General features: G+C 34.4%; 1 protein-coding gene across 17 annotated transcripts in view; it reads left to right on the forward strand.

Annotated features, from left to right (window-relative positions):
- Positions 1-13,576, forward strand: part of LOC127836381 (inositol hexakisphosphate and diphosphoinositol-pentakisphosphate kinase 2-like) — a 139,226-nt gene that overhangs the window by 54,880 nt on the left and 70,770 nt on the right. For 14 of the 17 annotated variants that reach the window (XR_008028743.1, XM_052363089.1, XM_052363080.1 and 11 more), the window contains 2 exons: positions 488-672; positions 8,882-9,145. Coding sequence is in view for 16 of the 17 variants with exons in the window: in XM_052363089.1 (XP_052219049.1) it covers positions 488-672; positions 8,882-9,145 (449 nt within the window). In the remaining variant the exon portion in view is untranslated. Of the gene's footprint in view, positions 1-113; positions 263-487; positions 673-8,881; positions 9,146-13,576 lie in introns of those variants that run through there. The other 3 variants (XM_052363041.1, XM_052363036.1, XM_052363110.1) reach the window with 2 other exon arrangements.

A 13,576-nucleotide genomic window follows, 5' to 3' on the forward strand; every position in this document is an offset into this window, starting at 1 on the left:
ACCTAATCATTTATCAGTAGAACTGATACCATATCAGCATAAATAGAATTGAACCTCGCTCTTGGACAACTAGGATTAATTCATTCATGTTCATAAAGTGTCATCCTAGATTAGCTTGTTGTGCATTATGTATTAAGTGTGTGTTATTAACAAGTCCTAATTTCAGATGTTTGGTTTATGTTATTTGGTGTTTAAGTTATATTTACGCGTGATCACGCTCCTAAAATGTTTACACCGAATAGGCTTTTATAGTCTCTGATTGGTTTGAAGATATTAGTTATATATTATATAAATTCTATAAATTTAAATTTATCCTTATAATAAGACAGAAATGTTGTTGGTATCTAGATCATTTTTTTACCATTTACAATATTATTTGCATTGAAACAAAGCTTGGGAGCAAAAGCTTCTTATTTGCAGTGCAATATTAAAAAGCAAATACCATGTTCTTGAAAAAAGGTGATGCATGTTAATTATTCAACCACAGGGACTTTTGAGGAGAATGAAGATGCGATAGAGGTAAACGGCATGAGCTTTCAGCGCCCGTTTGTGGAGAAGCCGGTAAATGCGGAGGACCACAACATCAACATCTACTTCCCAGTGTCAGCAGGGGGAGGCTGCCAGCGCCTCTTCCGGAAGGTCAGACATTGGAGTCCTGTCTCTAAGACTATTGTACGCAGTTGCTTGGCTTGTGCTCCTCTGAATTGCAGGCTCTGCAAGCAAAATTAAAGTGGCTTTTTTGCGTGGTTTTCTTGATTTATAATTGTTTTCTCTGCACTTACTTGTGGTGGTTTTCCTTTTTTTGTTTCTTTTTCAAATAAGTATGCTAAAATCTACCTTAATAGCTTTTCTTTTCATTTTTTCTCCATTTGGTGTTTTTGGATTTTTGAATGAGAGATGATTTGTAATAAGAACATTATAATGCAAATTGCATTTTATAAAATAGTTTTTTTGGTAATCAATGCAATTCATGGGTAAAACAACACTTAATTTATACTGCTCCACTGTACCTTTGTTATGGTAGAAAAACACCCTCTAAAGTGTCATACAAAAGAAGTAGTTTTTGTTTGTGATACAGCATGAACATTTTCTGCCTGAAATTGAGCTTCAATTGGAAAAGACTTCTTTTAAACCAAAAATACTATACAAATGCAAAGTGTCATTCCAGTGCCTAGGTTGACGCTAAGGAAAATAAAAGTAGCCGAATTTCAGAGTTTCGATGATGAGCCACATCATAAGTTAATTAATGCTATATGATGAGTGTACGTGTAACAACTTAATTATTATCATAAATCTATTGATATCAATATATGTATATAAGCATTGTAATAAAGTATAATGCAAACCACATTTAAATGAAATATGTAATGTAAGATTTTCACCTAAATCTATTGCTTTATTGTCCCCTACCGGTGAAACCGGAGGGGACTTATGCACTCTGGACCCAACCGGCTATTTATTGCATAAGGTAGCCTCTGGTATTACGTGGGCACCATTTTGTTTTCGGACTACTTTTGAAACTCAAAATGGCTGATAAAATTTCGGCACCCCTGCCCGAATGTGATTTGTGCTTCAAACCGGACAGGGACATGTATTCTTTTGTATCAAGCAAACATGTAGATTGTGACATTGTTAACATAAATTTTTCGGCGGGAAATACTATTAAACGCTGATAAAATCAGGAAGATGCTCGAAAAAACACACAGTGAACGACCCGAAAAGTTGAGAAGTTGAGTACATTTTTCAGGTTTCTAGAGTGGAATAGTGTTGTTTTCAACTGTGTTCAAAGCAATTGAACTGGTAGTAGAATTGCTGGTGAAAATGGAATTAGGAAATATCTAGTATGCATAATCGTGTAGAATTATCATCAGCATCATTTCTGTGGAACATTGTTATATTCAAAATTCTAGTGTTTCATAGTTATGGTGCTTTTGACATAGTTCACTAACCATCAAGAATGAAATGATTCCTGCACACAGGTAAAGTTAATAATTGAATTTGTGCAGAATGTTTATTTTTAAAAATTATTATTTTTACCAGTTAATTTTAGATAGATTGCACTGAAAGTCCAAAGCTTAGTAAGACACTCAAGCCTGTTTCCTGGGTAGACACAATACTTGTTCAGAGTATAGCAGGCTCATGCACCCTCGGGTTTATTTGGCCTTGGCCTTTAACCAGGGTCGATTAGATTTCAGGGTTTTTAGCCCTCAAATCAACAAAATTTACTTATTCCTTATATTTAAAGATTTTGAGAACCCTCACTCACTGCCAGTGGGGATTAAACAGGGACCTCCTTATAGCTAGATGAACACATCCAATATGCCAGCAGCACTTTTTTATATTCAATAAATATAATAATTGATGATTCTGTCCTTCTAACTACATTACTTATTTACTAAAACAATGTGAAACTCATTTTTGGCTCAGCTGATTTAGGAGAAAACCTGAGGTAGTGACATAGCCAGATCTTTGTCGGCCTTGCTAAAACCTTAACATTGGCTCTAAAATCTAAGTGCTTCCTACTACAACATTGAAACTTCATATGTAGCTGCACCTTGATGAGTTCTACACGCCGCACCCATTTATGACACCACTCGTGACTATACAATTATACAACTACGGGACACGTTATTTATGAGAAATTCCAATACATCACCATATCTCAGATTTAAGGAAGACGATCTAGTGTTCTTTTAACTGCCATTTTTACTATAACATATTTTTTTATTTTATGTTATGATGCATTGATCTTGTTTCTGAATTCACCAAACAATAATATTAATCTCTTCTTTTGAAGAGAGATGTTATCTGATATTAAAAATATAAAAATATAATAACTACAAAGTAAACAAACTTCAGTTGAATACTGTGACCAACTAAGATTCGCCAAAGAGCAAATCAGGTCTTGAATTAAAATAAATACAAGTATAAGGAAAGACTCAGTCTGTCTCTGGGATTCCAGTAAAGACTTATTTGTCAAATCTGCAAATTTGCCCTTGGCCATATAGAATTGGGGACTAATTACCATCAAGTCATGTAAAAACTCAGGGTGTGGTATGCTGCTATTTATCTCTTGAGCTTTCAAATGAATTTTATGGGTAATTTTCATACAACAAAACAGAAGTGGCAGAATTTTTTTTTAAGCAAAACACATGAATCATGCGAATGATATCATACATGTATAGTGTAATTAAAAAGCATATGAGCACAAATTACATCTCATATTATTAGTGCAAATGTCATTTAAGTGTCACATTTCAAAGAAAATTTATATAAAAGGTAATTTTTAATTGTTAATAAGAGATGTGTTCATTAAACACAATGCCCCCTACTGCACTGCTTGAAGCCATATATTTGACCTTTGACGTTGAAGGATGACCTTGACCTTTCACCACTCAAACTTTGCAGCTCCATGAGAATGCCAAATAACAAGTTACTATCTTCAATATTGCAAAAGTTATGATCAAGGTTAAGTTTTTGGACAGACACACTGTGACACACAATAACAGACAGACAGACAGGCCAAAAATATAATTATAATTACAAGAAAAAGTGTATTGAATGCCCATTACATGTAACAGTAATTGCATTGTATTTTTCTGCATTTGGTGTGCATTTAATAAACTTAAAAATGCAAACAAGACACACTTTACAGAAAGAAATGTATTTATTCTGAATTTTCCAGCATTAAAACTCTTCGAATGTATTTTTTATTATCACAAATACACTTTACTAGGAAATAAGTACCTATGCTGTTTTAATAAATAGGTGAAATAGACACTTGCTTATAAAAACAGATTTTACATAAAAACATATTGTAACGTCTTATTTGATTTTGTAAATACTCAAAAAATGAAACAGTTTATAAATGCAGTCAGAATCATAAAATATGCAATTACTATAAATAATAAAGTAAGAGAAACAAGCTTTGGTCCTAAAAAAACGAATGAATATTGCAATAATACATTTTGAATATGTACATGTAATTAACAGTTTTGTCTAAGAAAATCACCAATTCTTTTCATATGAACGTACATGATTCTGGCATAGTTTTGTGCAACACTGAATAGTATTCTATGCATTGAAGTAAATTTTGAGAGCATAAATTATTGAATTTAGCACAGTTAAATTGATATAAAATGTCCACCTATGTCAAATTTATTTTTTGGATTTCTCATAGAACATAAGCCCAGGTACTCACAAAATGTAAAGGTATTTATTATGATTATGGGATAACCATTAAAATGTGTTCCTTTGTAAAAAACTTTTGTTTTTATGTACTGTTGAAACATTGAAATCTAAGTATGTTCTCAGATACTGGACATTTTAATCATTAAAGTTTTTAACACAAAGTGATTATCATTTCAACATTTCAATCTTACACACAAATGCCGGTGTATATTTTGTTAGTAATGAATTCTTTGATAATTGTGAATAAGTGACATGTATATTTACCATTTGCATTTATTGCCTCATTGGAACAATGTAGACGGACATTGAGCTTCTATGGACATGGTTATGTTTATTTCAGTCCAAAAAGTATGGTTATTAAAACTTAAATAATACAGAAAGAAAGCAGGGATGGAAATTAGTGGTTGCCCGGGGCCAATACATTTTGGCCTGGGCAACTCAAATTTAAAAGTTAGTAGTCCGGCTGGTCAACTTGCTTTTTAAGCAATTCAGTGCATTTTACTCCTATAAATATGAGGTAGATTTACATTGCTGATTACGTCTACATGTAATTCTTTGGACTAGGTGCATTTAAACATTTAATGAAATTGGTGACTGGTAGTTAATAATTAATAACAAAGCCAATGAAATGATTTAGCTCAGACTTATATTATGACATAATACACAGAAAGTTTGTCAATCAAGCAATGTTGTTGTTCACTTATCTTTTATTTTATTTAAAGAAATTCTTATATACACACGACCCTACATGTACATTGTACTGGGCTCGTAGGTCTTTAGCTGGGCAACCAAAATACTAAAGATGGTTGCCCATGTGAGCAACCAATTGTAAAACGTTAGTTTCCATCCCTTGAAAGCACGTACAAAACTGTTCTACTTGAAGAGATGTTAATTTTTATCATATATTTAATCATTATAGAAGCACATATATATTAACAATGTAATCAGAAAAATGTCAACATATAGTGCTACATTTATGAGTGAAAACCAGCAAATCCAGTCAGAGCTGTTTATTGTTATTGTAAAGATTTTCAATGTACATATAGTGTGATAATAGCGTTGACTTACCAGTAAATATGCAATAAATTACAAAGATATTAAACATGAATGTCATATTTTTACCAGGCATTTAGTAACTTCTTGCAATGCATAAAGAAGGACCGATATTGATAGTTGCAAAATTTAATAACATTGTCCACTTTTGACCTAAATTAGTTGGACTCGTAACATATATGTATGCATATACTGAGTTGCACGTCTTTATTTAATTGCTGCGCATAGTCTTTTGAAATGCGCACGCTTTACATGCCTGGAATTTGACAGAATACCTGAACAGTTTCGCGCTCTTATAAACACGGGTTTTACATAGCATATGTGTATAGAGAATGGTGTACACTGTAAACTTGTGCAGGCAAATATTATCTTGTGGCTGTAAATCATAAATAATAGTCGCCAGTTAATACTGCTCTCATAAGCATTCTTGTTACCGATTGCACCGTGAATTTCACAGTTTGGTGACCTGACAATTTCTCGTCATTACACGGCATGCTTCAGTGATACAGTTACAACGTTAATCGCCATGCAAGTAATCCAGATGTTCGAAAAAGTCTGTTCGCAGAGTAGAGCGTGACCAATTAAGGGACCAGCCATGTGGATTATGGACCTAATCAAGGGGATGTCATTATCCTCTTGGGCCTGGCCTGTATTATTATCTGTTATCTGTATTGTTATCTGTGTATTTAGGTCGAGGTTTCTTGCTATTTATACGGCCTGAATACAGGAATTTAGAGAGTGCATTTGAAAATCAGATGGGCCCTTTTTTTAAATCACCAATTTTATAAAAATCTTATTTGTGATTGCAAACCAGGAATTTCAAACGCCAAGATTAGTGCGATTTTGGCGATTTGTAACGCTTACGTAGAGTGCCAAAAGCACATGTTAATCTGAGATGAGACTTTACATACATGCATTAAGCCCAATTTTCCATTGCTTCTTTAATCAATTTAATGTTCTGTCATCCATATGATGTTAGCGTAAAGTTGGGCTGACTGTGAACATGTTGCATCAGCGTAATATTTTTTCTCAGAAACCATAATTTGTAACTCATGCTTTCATATGTTTCACATTCATTTGAATTTGGTAGCCAAAATGGCCTTGCTGACATCAAGAAGTACATAAAATTGAGAAACATGAATCACTAGACAATGCCCTGTACCTAAAGAGTTGCAAATCATGAAGGAAATCCTGTATCCTGTTTCAATCTTATATTTCTTTCCCAGGATGTTCTTTTATCATTTAAGTCATTTTCCTTTGTGTGTTTTTTCCATTTTGTATATCATAGCTCAGCCTAGTTTACCTGCCGTATGAATAACAAAATTATGTTAAAAGGCAAATTGAAGGAAAGAAACATTTTAATTATACACAAAATAATTATGAATTAAAAAAATTCATTGAATTAATTCAATTGAATTGGAGAATAATTTTGATTGGGGCATTCTTTCAAGGAGCACAAGTTAAGTTGTAGCATGTATTGATGAACACTATATACATGTATGGCATGTTGTATGCTAGTATACTTATTCTAATTGACCAGTTGTGAAATCTTCTTCAGAGCTGTGTTTTTGTCTGTCTAAGGTTGTATGTCTAAAAATTGGAAGGTAGTTAATGGGATAATTCCACCATGTGCTATAATGAATACCTGAAATATAAACTAGTTACTCAACTTCATGTGTTTTTCTTGTTCAATTCAAAGATCAAATTAACATGCAGATTGATTTGTTGCATATTTTTTTCTCTCAGTTTCTTAAACTACATCATGAAAGACCTTGTTTAAACCATGTCATTATTAAAATATTTGTTTCATATTATATACTTTCAGATTTTTATGCCCCTGGTAGGGTTGCATATAGCATTTGAACTGTCCGTCCGTGTGTCAGTCCGTCCATCCGTCGGAAAACTTCAACATTGGCCATAACTTTTGCAATATTGAAGATAGCAACTTGATGCTTGGCATGCATGTGTATCTCATGGTGCATCACATTTTGATTGGTGAAAGGTCAAGGCCATCCTTCAAGGTCAAAGTTAAAAATAAAGTGAGCTTGTCGGTCGGTCTGTTGGTCGGTATTAAGTGTCCGCTCTCTAATTCAAGTTGTTTTCATCTGATCTTCACCAAACTTGGTCATGTAATTAAATAATGTCTAGGTGAAGTTCAAATATGGGTCATGCCGGGTCAAAAACTAAGGACGGGGTCACTTAGTGCGTTTTAAACATTGAGCATGGTGTTGGCTCTCTAATTCAAGTAGTTTTCATCCGATCTTCACCACACTTGGTCAGAAGTTGTATCTAGATGATGTGTAGGTCAAGTTCGAACATGGGCCATGCTAGGTCACAAACTAGGTCACAGGGTCACTTAGTGCGTTTTAAACATTGAGTATGGTGTCGGCTTTTTTTTGTTAAGACAACATGTGAAATATTCTGTGTCAACACGGCATGTGGGGGTATTCATTACATCTGTGTCAAAGCTCTAGTTTCTAGTAATATTTTTTTAAAGGGATATAATAGAAAACAAAAATATTTAAATCAAAGCGGCGCAGTAGAGGGCATTGTGTTTCTGACAAACACATCTCTTGTTTTGTTTAAAATTGTTTGGTAGATGCTACATATTAAAAAGATGTAAAGTATTTTAAAGTAATATTAAAAAACCTCTGTACACTTTTCTTTGCATTTGATGGTCAGCAGGTAAGAACAAAAAAAATTGGCGAAAAAAAGTTGCTTAATTGGTTTTGAGTTATATTATAGTTTGAGTTAATTTTGTATGTAATAGTTTTTGAAATTATTTATTATGCAACAATATATTTCTGATGTTCATTATTTTAGCCACATTTATCTGCTAATCTTCATGAAATTTGGTCAGAACATTTTGTCCCAATTATATTTTGGCCAAGTTTTAAACCAGTTCATGTCTTGTAAAAAAGCTAGGTCACTATGCCACTTGAAAGAATAAGCTTGTGAACACTTTAGAGACTACATTTATTTTCCAATCAATATGAAAGCTTTGTCAGAACACTTTCTGAAATATATTTTGTGAAAAAATTGTTGCCATGTAGGATTCAAAATATGTCAATTGTTTAATATAAAAAAATTGCAACCACTCTTGAAGTCATAGTTTTGCACAATGTTCATGAAACCTTCAGAGGGGATTTTTTTCTAATGATATCTCCCCTTGGAGTGAAATATGGTCAGTACAAAACATGGCCGCCATGAGGTGTGGCAGTTTTCCTGATGTAGATTTCGTTAAGCCTTTTGAGCATTTAAGAACCATTCATTATGAAACAAGCTCAGAACATAATTTTTTTTTTGTTATGATATCTTTGCTGATATTGAAAATACCTGTTTAAAGCACTTAAGTTCCTCAGGGTCTCAGGTCAGCGCCTAAAGGAATTAGCCTCCTATGTTTGTAACACGCAAAGATTAAATAGTTGTAATGCTTGGTATGTCTTGGAACTGCCTGACTGAATGTTTTGATATAAACTACAATAGCATTACATTCTATATAATTGATCTACATATAACTGCAACAATTTGTGTAATATGACATGTGCACATTAAAATGTATTTCCGAACAGAATTGTTAATATGTATCATACAATATTTAATTGAAATCCAACATTTCGCATTTCATATCTTAAAGATTGGATCTAGAAGTAGCGTCTACAGCCAAGTCAGCCAAGTGCGAAAGACAGGGTCGTACATTTATGAAGTCTTCATGCCCACAGATGGTACAGATGTGAAAGTGTACACGGTGGGCCCAGATTACGCCCACGCTGAGGCCCGTAAATCTCCCGCCCTGGACGGGAAAGTGGAGCGCGATAAGGACGGGAAAGAAGTACGCTATCCTGTCATTCTGTCAGCAGCTGAGAAGATGATAGCAAGGAAAGTTTGCTTGGCTTTCAAGGTATAATATAATGTATATTGTCAAGTAGAAATTTTGTATTTGTTGGGTCCTTTATATGTAAGCCTATTCATTTTAACTAGATTGCATTTAAAGAATCATTCTTATTTAAACCCTCTCGATTCCGTTTCCTGGGCCTAGAACCAGAACTTGGTGTCTTTGTGGAGATCTATGAACGCTTTGGGATCGAACCCGTGACTTCCTGGTCGATAGGCGGACACCATATCCATTACATATCCATAACATCACAGCAACCTTTTAAATGTATTTTAACGTACAGTTTGGATGCTTTTCATAGCAATGTCATTCCAAGGGAGCATACCAATATGGCTAATTTAATGAAAATTGTTTTTGTCTTGAAAAATCAGGAATAATCGTATTTAAAAATCTGTGAAAAGTCATAAATTTTATCGAATTATCATGAAAGATTAGACAAGTTTTCTTGAATAATTTTTGTCCATGCATTAAAATTATTGTCTCCTACCGGTTTTACCGGAGGGGACTTATGGTTTGCGCTTGTGTGTCTGTGAATCCGTCAGTTTGTCACACTTTTCTGGATCCAGCAATAACTTTAAAACTTCTTCATATTTTTTTCATGAAACTTGAAACATGGACAGATGGCAATATGGAGATTATGCATGTCATTTCATTTTGTTCCTACGTCAAGAATTCTGGTTGCTATGGCAACCAATAGACTTGAAATACTGCTGAAAATGGTGGATCCTGCACACTTTTCTGGATCATGCGATAACTTTAAAAGTTCTTCATACTTTTTCATGAAACTTGAAACATGAATAGATGACAATATGGACATTATGCACGTCAGTTCATTTTCTTCCTACGTAAAAAAATTCTGGTTGCTATTGCAATAACAACAAAAAAATATAAAAATTTCTGACAATGGTAGAGTCGGTAGGGAACATTATATTGCTTGGCAATAGTCTTGTTTCATCTATTATATAACACAAAAAATCTTAATCCTACATTTGGACAAACATGTATGTCAGTACTTCAACCAAGTCTTTTTTGAAATACATTGTGTAAATCACTCTAGGATATGAAAAACAAACATGGCATTCTACTTCAACTGGTGTCAAATGTGTAGTTTGCAGATAATGGCAAAACGGAACGAGAGCGCCGATGGCGTTAAAAGCATAAGTGCAAGATACAGGGAAGAATGGCGTCACGTGGTATAATGTAGTTCGATATCGCCATCCGCGAATTTCTCAAATCAATAATTTCAAACAATAACCGACTATTTAAATAGATAATCTATCCATTTACATCAGTGTTTGAAATGCTTATGAAAAATAATTACCCAAGCCTTTCAAAATTTAAGCACGGACAGATCTGTATCGAACTATTCTTTTCACAAATGAAAATAGACGCTACCCTATTTGTCTGCGTCAAGAAGTTGTCGTAAAACTTGTGGTAAGCGTTAGATGCAGACGTGCACAACAGATTGAGTTCTGAATACAGATTTCTGAATGCAGATTTTTATAGAAACTCCTCACAGCAGTTACTTCCCTTGCTTCGCCCGGTCAGTAACTTCTAGTATAAGGGAGGCCACTGCGTAGGAGATTGAGATTTATAGTGCAGATAGAATTGTTTTACGAACGAAATTTGTTTTAGGTTATAAGAAGATTTTTTGACATAAAACGGTCTTAGAAAAATTCACTAAAAACGGTGTCAGCAATATTCTTGGAAGAAAACGTTAGAAAAACGTTCCCAAAAAAAAATTGTAAGAATGACCATATACTAAATTAAATAGATATTTCGTCTGATTTTTGATCAGGTAAGGCTTCATAATGGGCAACCGATCGATGTGGATTTTCGAAATGTGGTATATACCATAAGCATAGGTGCGTAAAAGCACCTATGCTAAAAACAAAATAAATGTGTAATTTTTATGTTTCCCACCACTATAGTGGGGGACATATGTTTTTGCCCTGTCTGTTGGTTTGTTTGTTTGTGTGTTTGTTTGTTTGCCCCAAGGTGAAAGGTCAAGGTCATCCTTCAAGGTTAAAGGTCAAATATATAGCTTGAAAGTGGCGCAAAAGGGGACATAGTGTTTCTGACAAACACATATCTTGTTGGTTTTGCATAGTGTTTTTTCCAGGTCGTTTTAGGGTGGCAAATCGCCATGCCCCTTTTTTGTAGCGGAACGCTGCCCCTTTCAAAGCCATTTAGCCCCACGCTGCCCTTTCCAAAGGCTGCCGCCCTGCCCTTTCATGAGCATTTTCTGCCCATATTGATAACATCTTAATTGCCATTGACCAAATTTCTAAGCCGACTAGTATCAGATTATGGCCTCTGAGGCAGCGCGTTTGTGAATTAGTCATGCGTGAATAACCCCATGTCAGTGTCAATGGATATGTTATACCACTAATCGGTCGGTAATGTGTATTCCTCAACGATAAAATCGTGGACTGTTACTTCGGAGACTTTTGATGAAAAGCTCGATGTTATCCTCGTGGCATTTCATACATAATTCAGTTATATCAAAACATATATTTTTGCCCATTATAACATTTAAAAACACAAACAAATTAATTATTTATCGATATCGTCTTTAAGATAATGAATTATTGAATTAATTACTGAGACATATACTTATTAAACAAAATGCGAATCGCATATAAGGCGGACGTATTAGACGATTTTACGTTGCTATGCACACCTGTCGCTTACATCATTTGACATTTTGACAACATGGCGGACATACAGAATTAAATTGTGACTCGGCAAACATGGCAAATAACGTCGTAAACGATCAAATTAAAGATGGAGATTATACATTCAGAAGGAATTAATGAAATGTCTGTGATAATCAACAATGCATAAACATGTTTTTGATAGCAACAACATACTTATTTGTAATCTACTCAGTGGGTGTATCACGATATTTCACGGAAACTAGTGCTTGCATATTGTTTGCGATCAGTTTACTCGCAATATTAAACATCTGACAACATTATCGTTAGAAATGGGATAAGACAAACATGGTTTCATTTATATGTTAGTGGATCTGTGTATAATCAGATTCATTATTATTATTATTATACCGGATTTATATAGCGCCCTTTTCATGCAGGAGTGCACGTTCAAAGGTGCTTAAATATGCATATGCATAAATTGCTTTATTATGTTTGTCGTGCTGTACAGTGTATTGAAACAGCATGGAACTTAAATGTACATAGCAAGGTAAATATATTAATATAAATCAAAGTAGGCTAAATACATAAATTACTATATACCATTAAATGTGCTTGTTTATATTTTATGTTTTTCCACAACTGCCTCTGATGCGATTTCATGTTTCTCCCTCATTCAGGTATTCATGGAACGTTTTTGCCCTTTTTTTTGCCTAAACTGCGCGCTAAAATGCCCTTTTTAAAAGTAATGCGCCATGTTCCTTTGCCCTCCTGGGAAAAACACTAGTTTTGCATATGTAGCTGGTATCATGTAAGATGGAGATACGTCATCAGGGGTGTAAAATTACAGTCGCCCGCTAGCATTGGCGAATTAATATAAGCCTCGAGCGAATACATTTTCCAAAATACTCGCCCAATTGGGCAAGGCGACTGCATTTTCATTGACATAAAAATCCCTTTCTAAATGCCCAAGAATAAATCCAATTCGATCAGGCAATTTGCTTGCATTGTAACAGTTTCACGTCATCAGCATTCAGCGCACAGGCCAACCATGGCAGCGTCTTTTTACTGTGGCATTAGCTCCTGAGTTACACGCAATCCTCACAGAAGGTGTGTATACAGCGACGAAATATCGATTCATTACTGAACTAACAAATTCAACAGAGTACGCGATATATTAGGCACGAAATTAAGTTACCACGGGCAACAATTTATTTATATAACACTTAATACGCCCATGCTTTCACGCAGATGACGTGTCATTTAAGGAATCAAGTTTTGTACTTTTTTTCTTACACACGAAATACATGCATTGTTGTTACTTTCAAAGCAGCAAATTTTACACCATCATATGCCTTGTGTGTAGTAAAAATCAGATACGCTATTGGGACTTAAAATAGTTACATGTTTGTATATTTAACTAAATAAATTTGATAATTTAACATATTTGTTCTTCATTTAATCAGGTGAGTCAATAGAGTTGTTTAAATAAATTATATTAAACAAATGAGTGCTACACATGTGCATCTATGTACATCACAAGCTCTATCGCGATAACCATCCATGGATCTGCAATTTAGTTAAGTGAAGAACTGATTGCTTAAAACAAAGAATCATATAGAACGCATTTTATTAACCAGGTTTTCCGAAGGAAAAAACTGGTTATTAGATTGGCGAATGCGGGCGGGCTGGCGGGCTGGCTGGCAGGCGGGCGGAACAAGCTTGTCCGGGCCATAACTATGTCAATCATTGTCAGATTTTAAAATCATTTGGCACATTT

The sequence above is a fragment of the Dreissena polymorpha genome, chromosome 1 (genome assembly GCF_020536995.1).
Source record: "Dreissena polymorpha isolate Duluth1 chromosome 1, UMN_Dpol_1.0, whole genome shotgun sequence".
Classification (NCBI taxonomy): Eukaryota; Metazoa; Mollusca; class Bivalvia; order Myida; family Dreissenidae; genus Dreissena; species Dreissena polymorpha.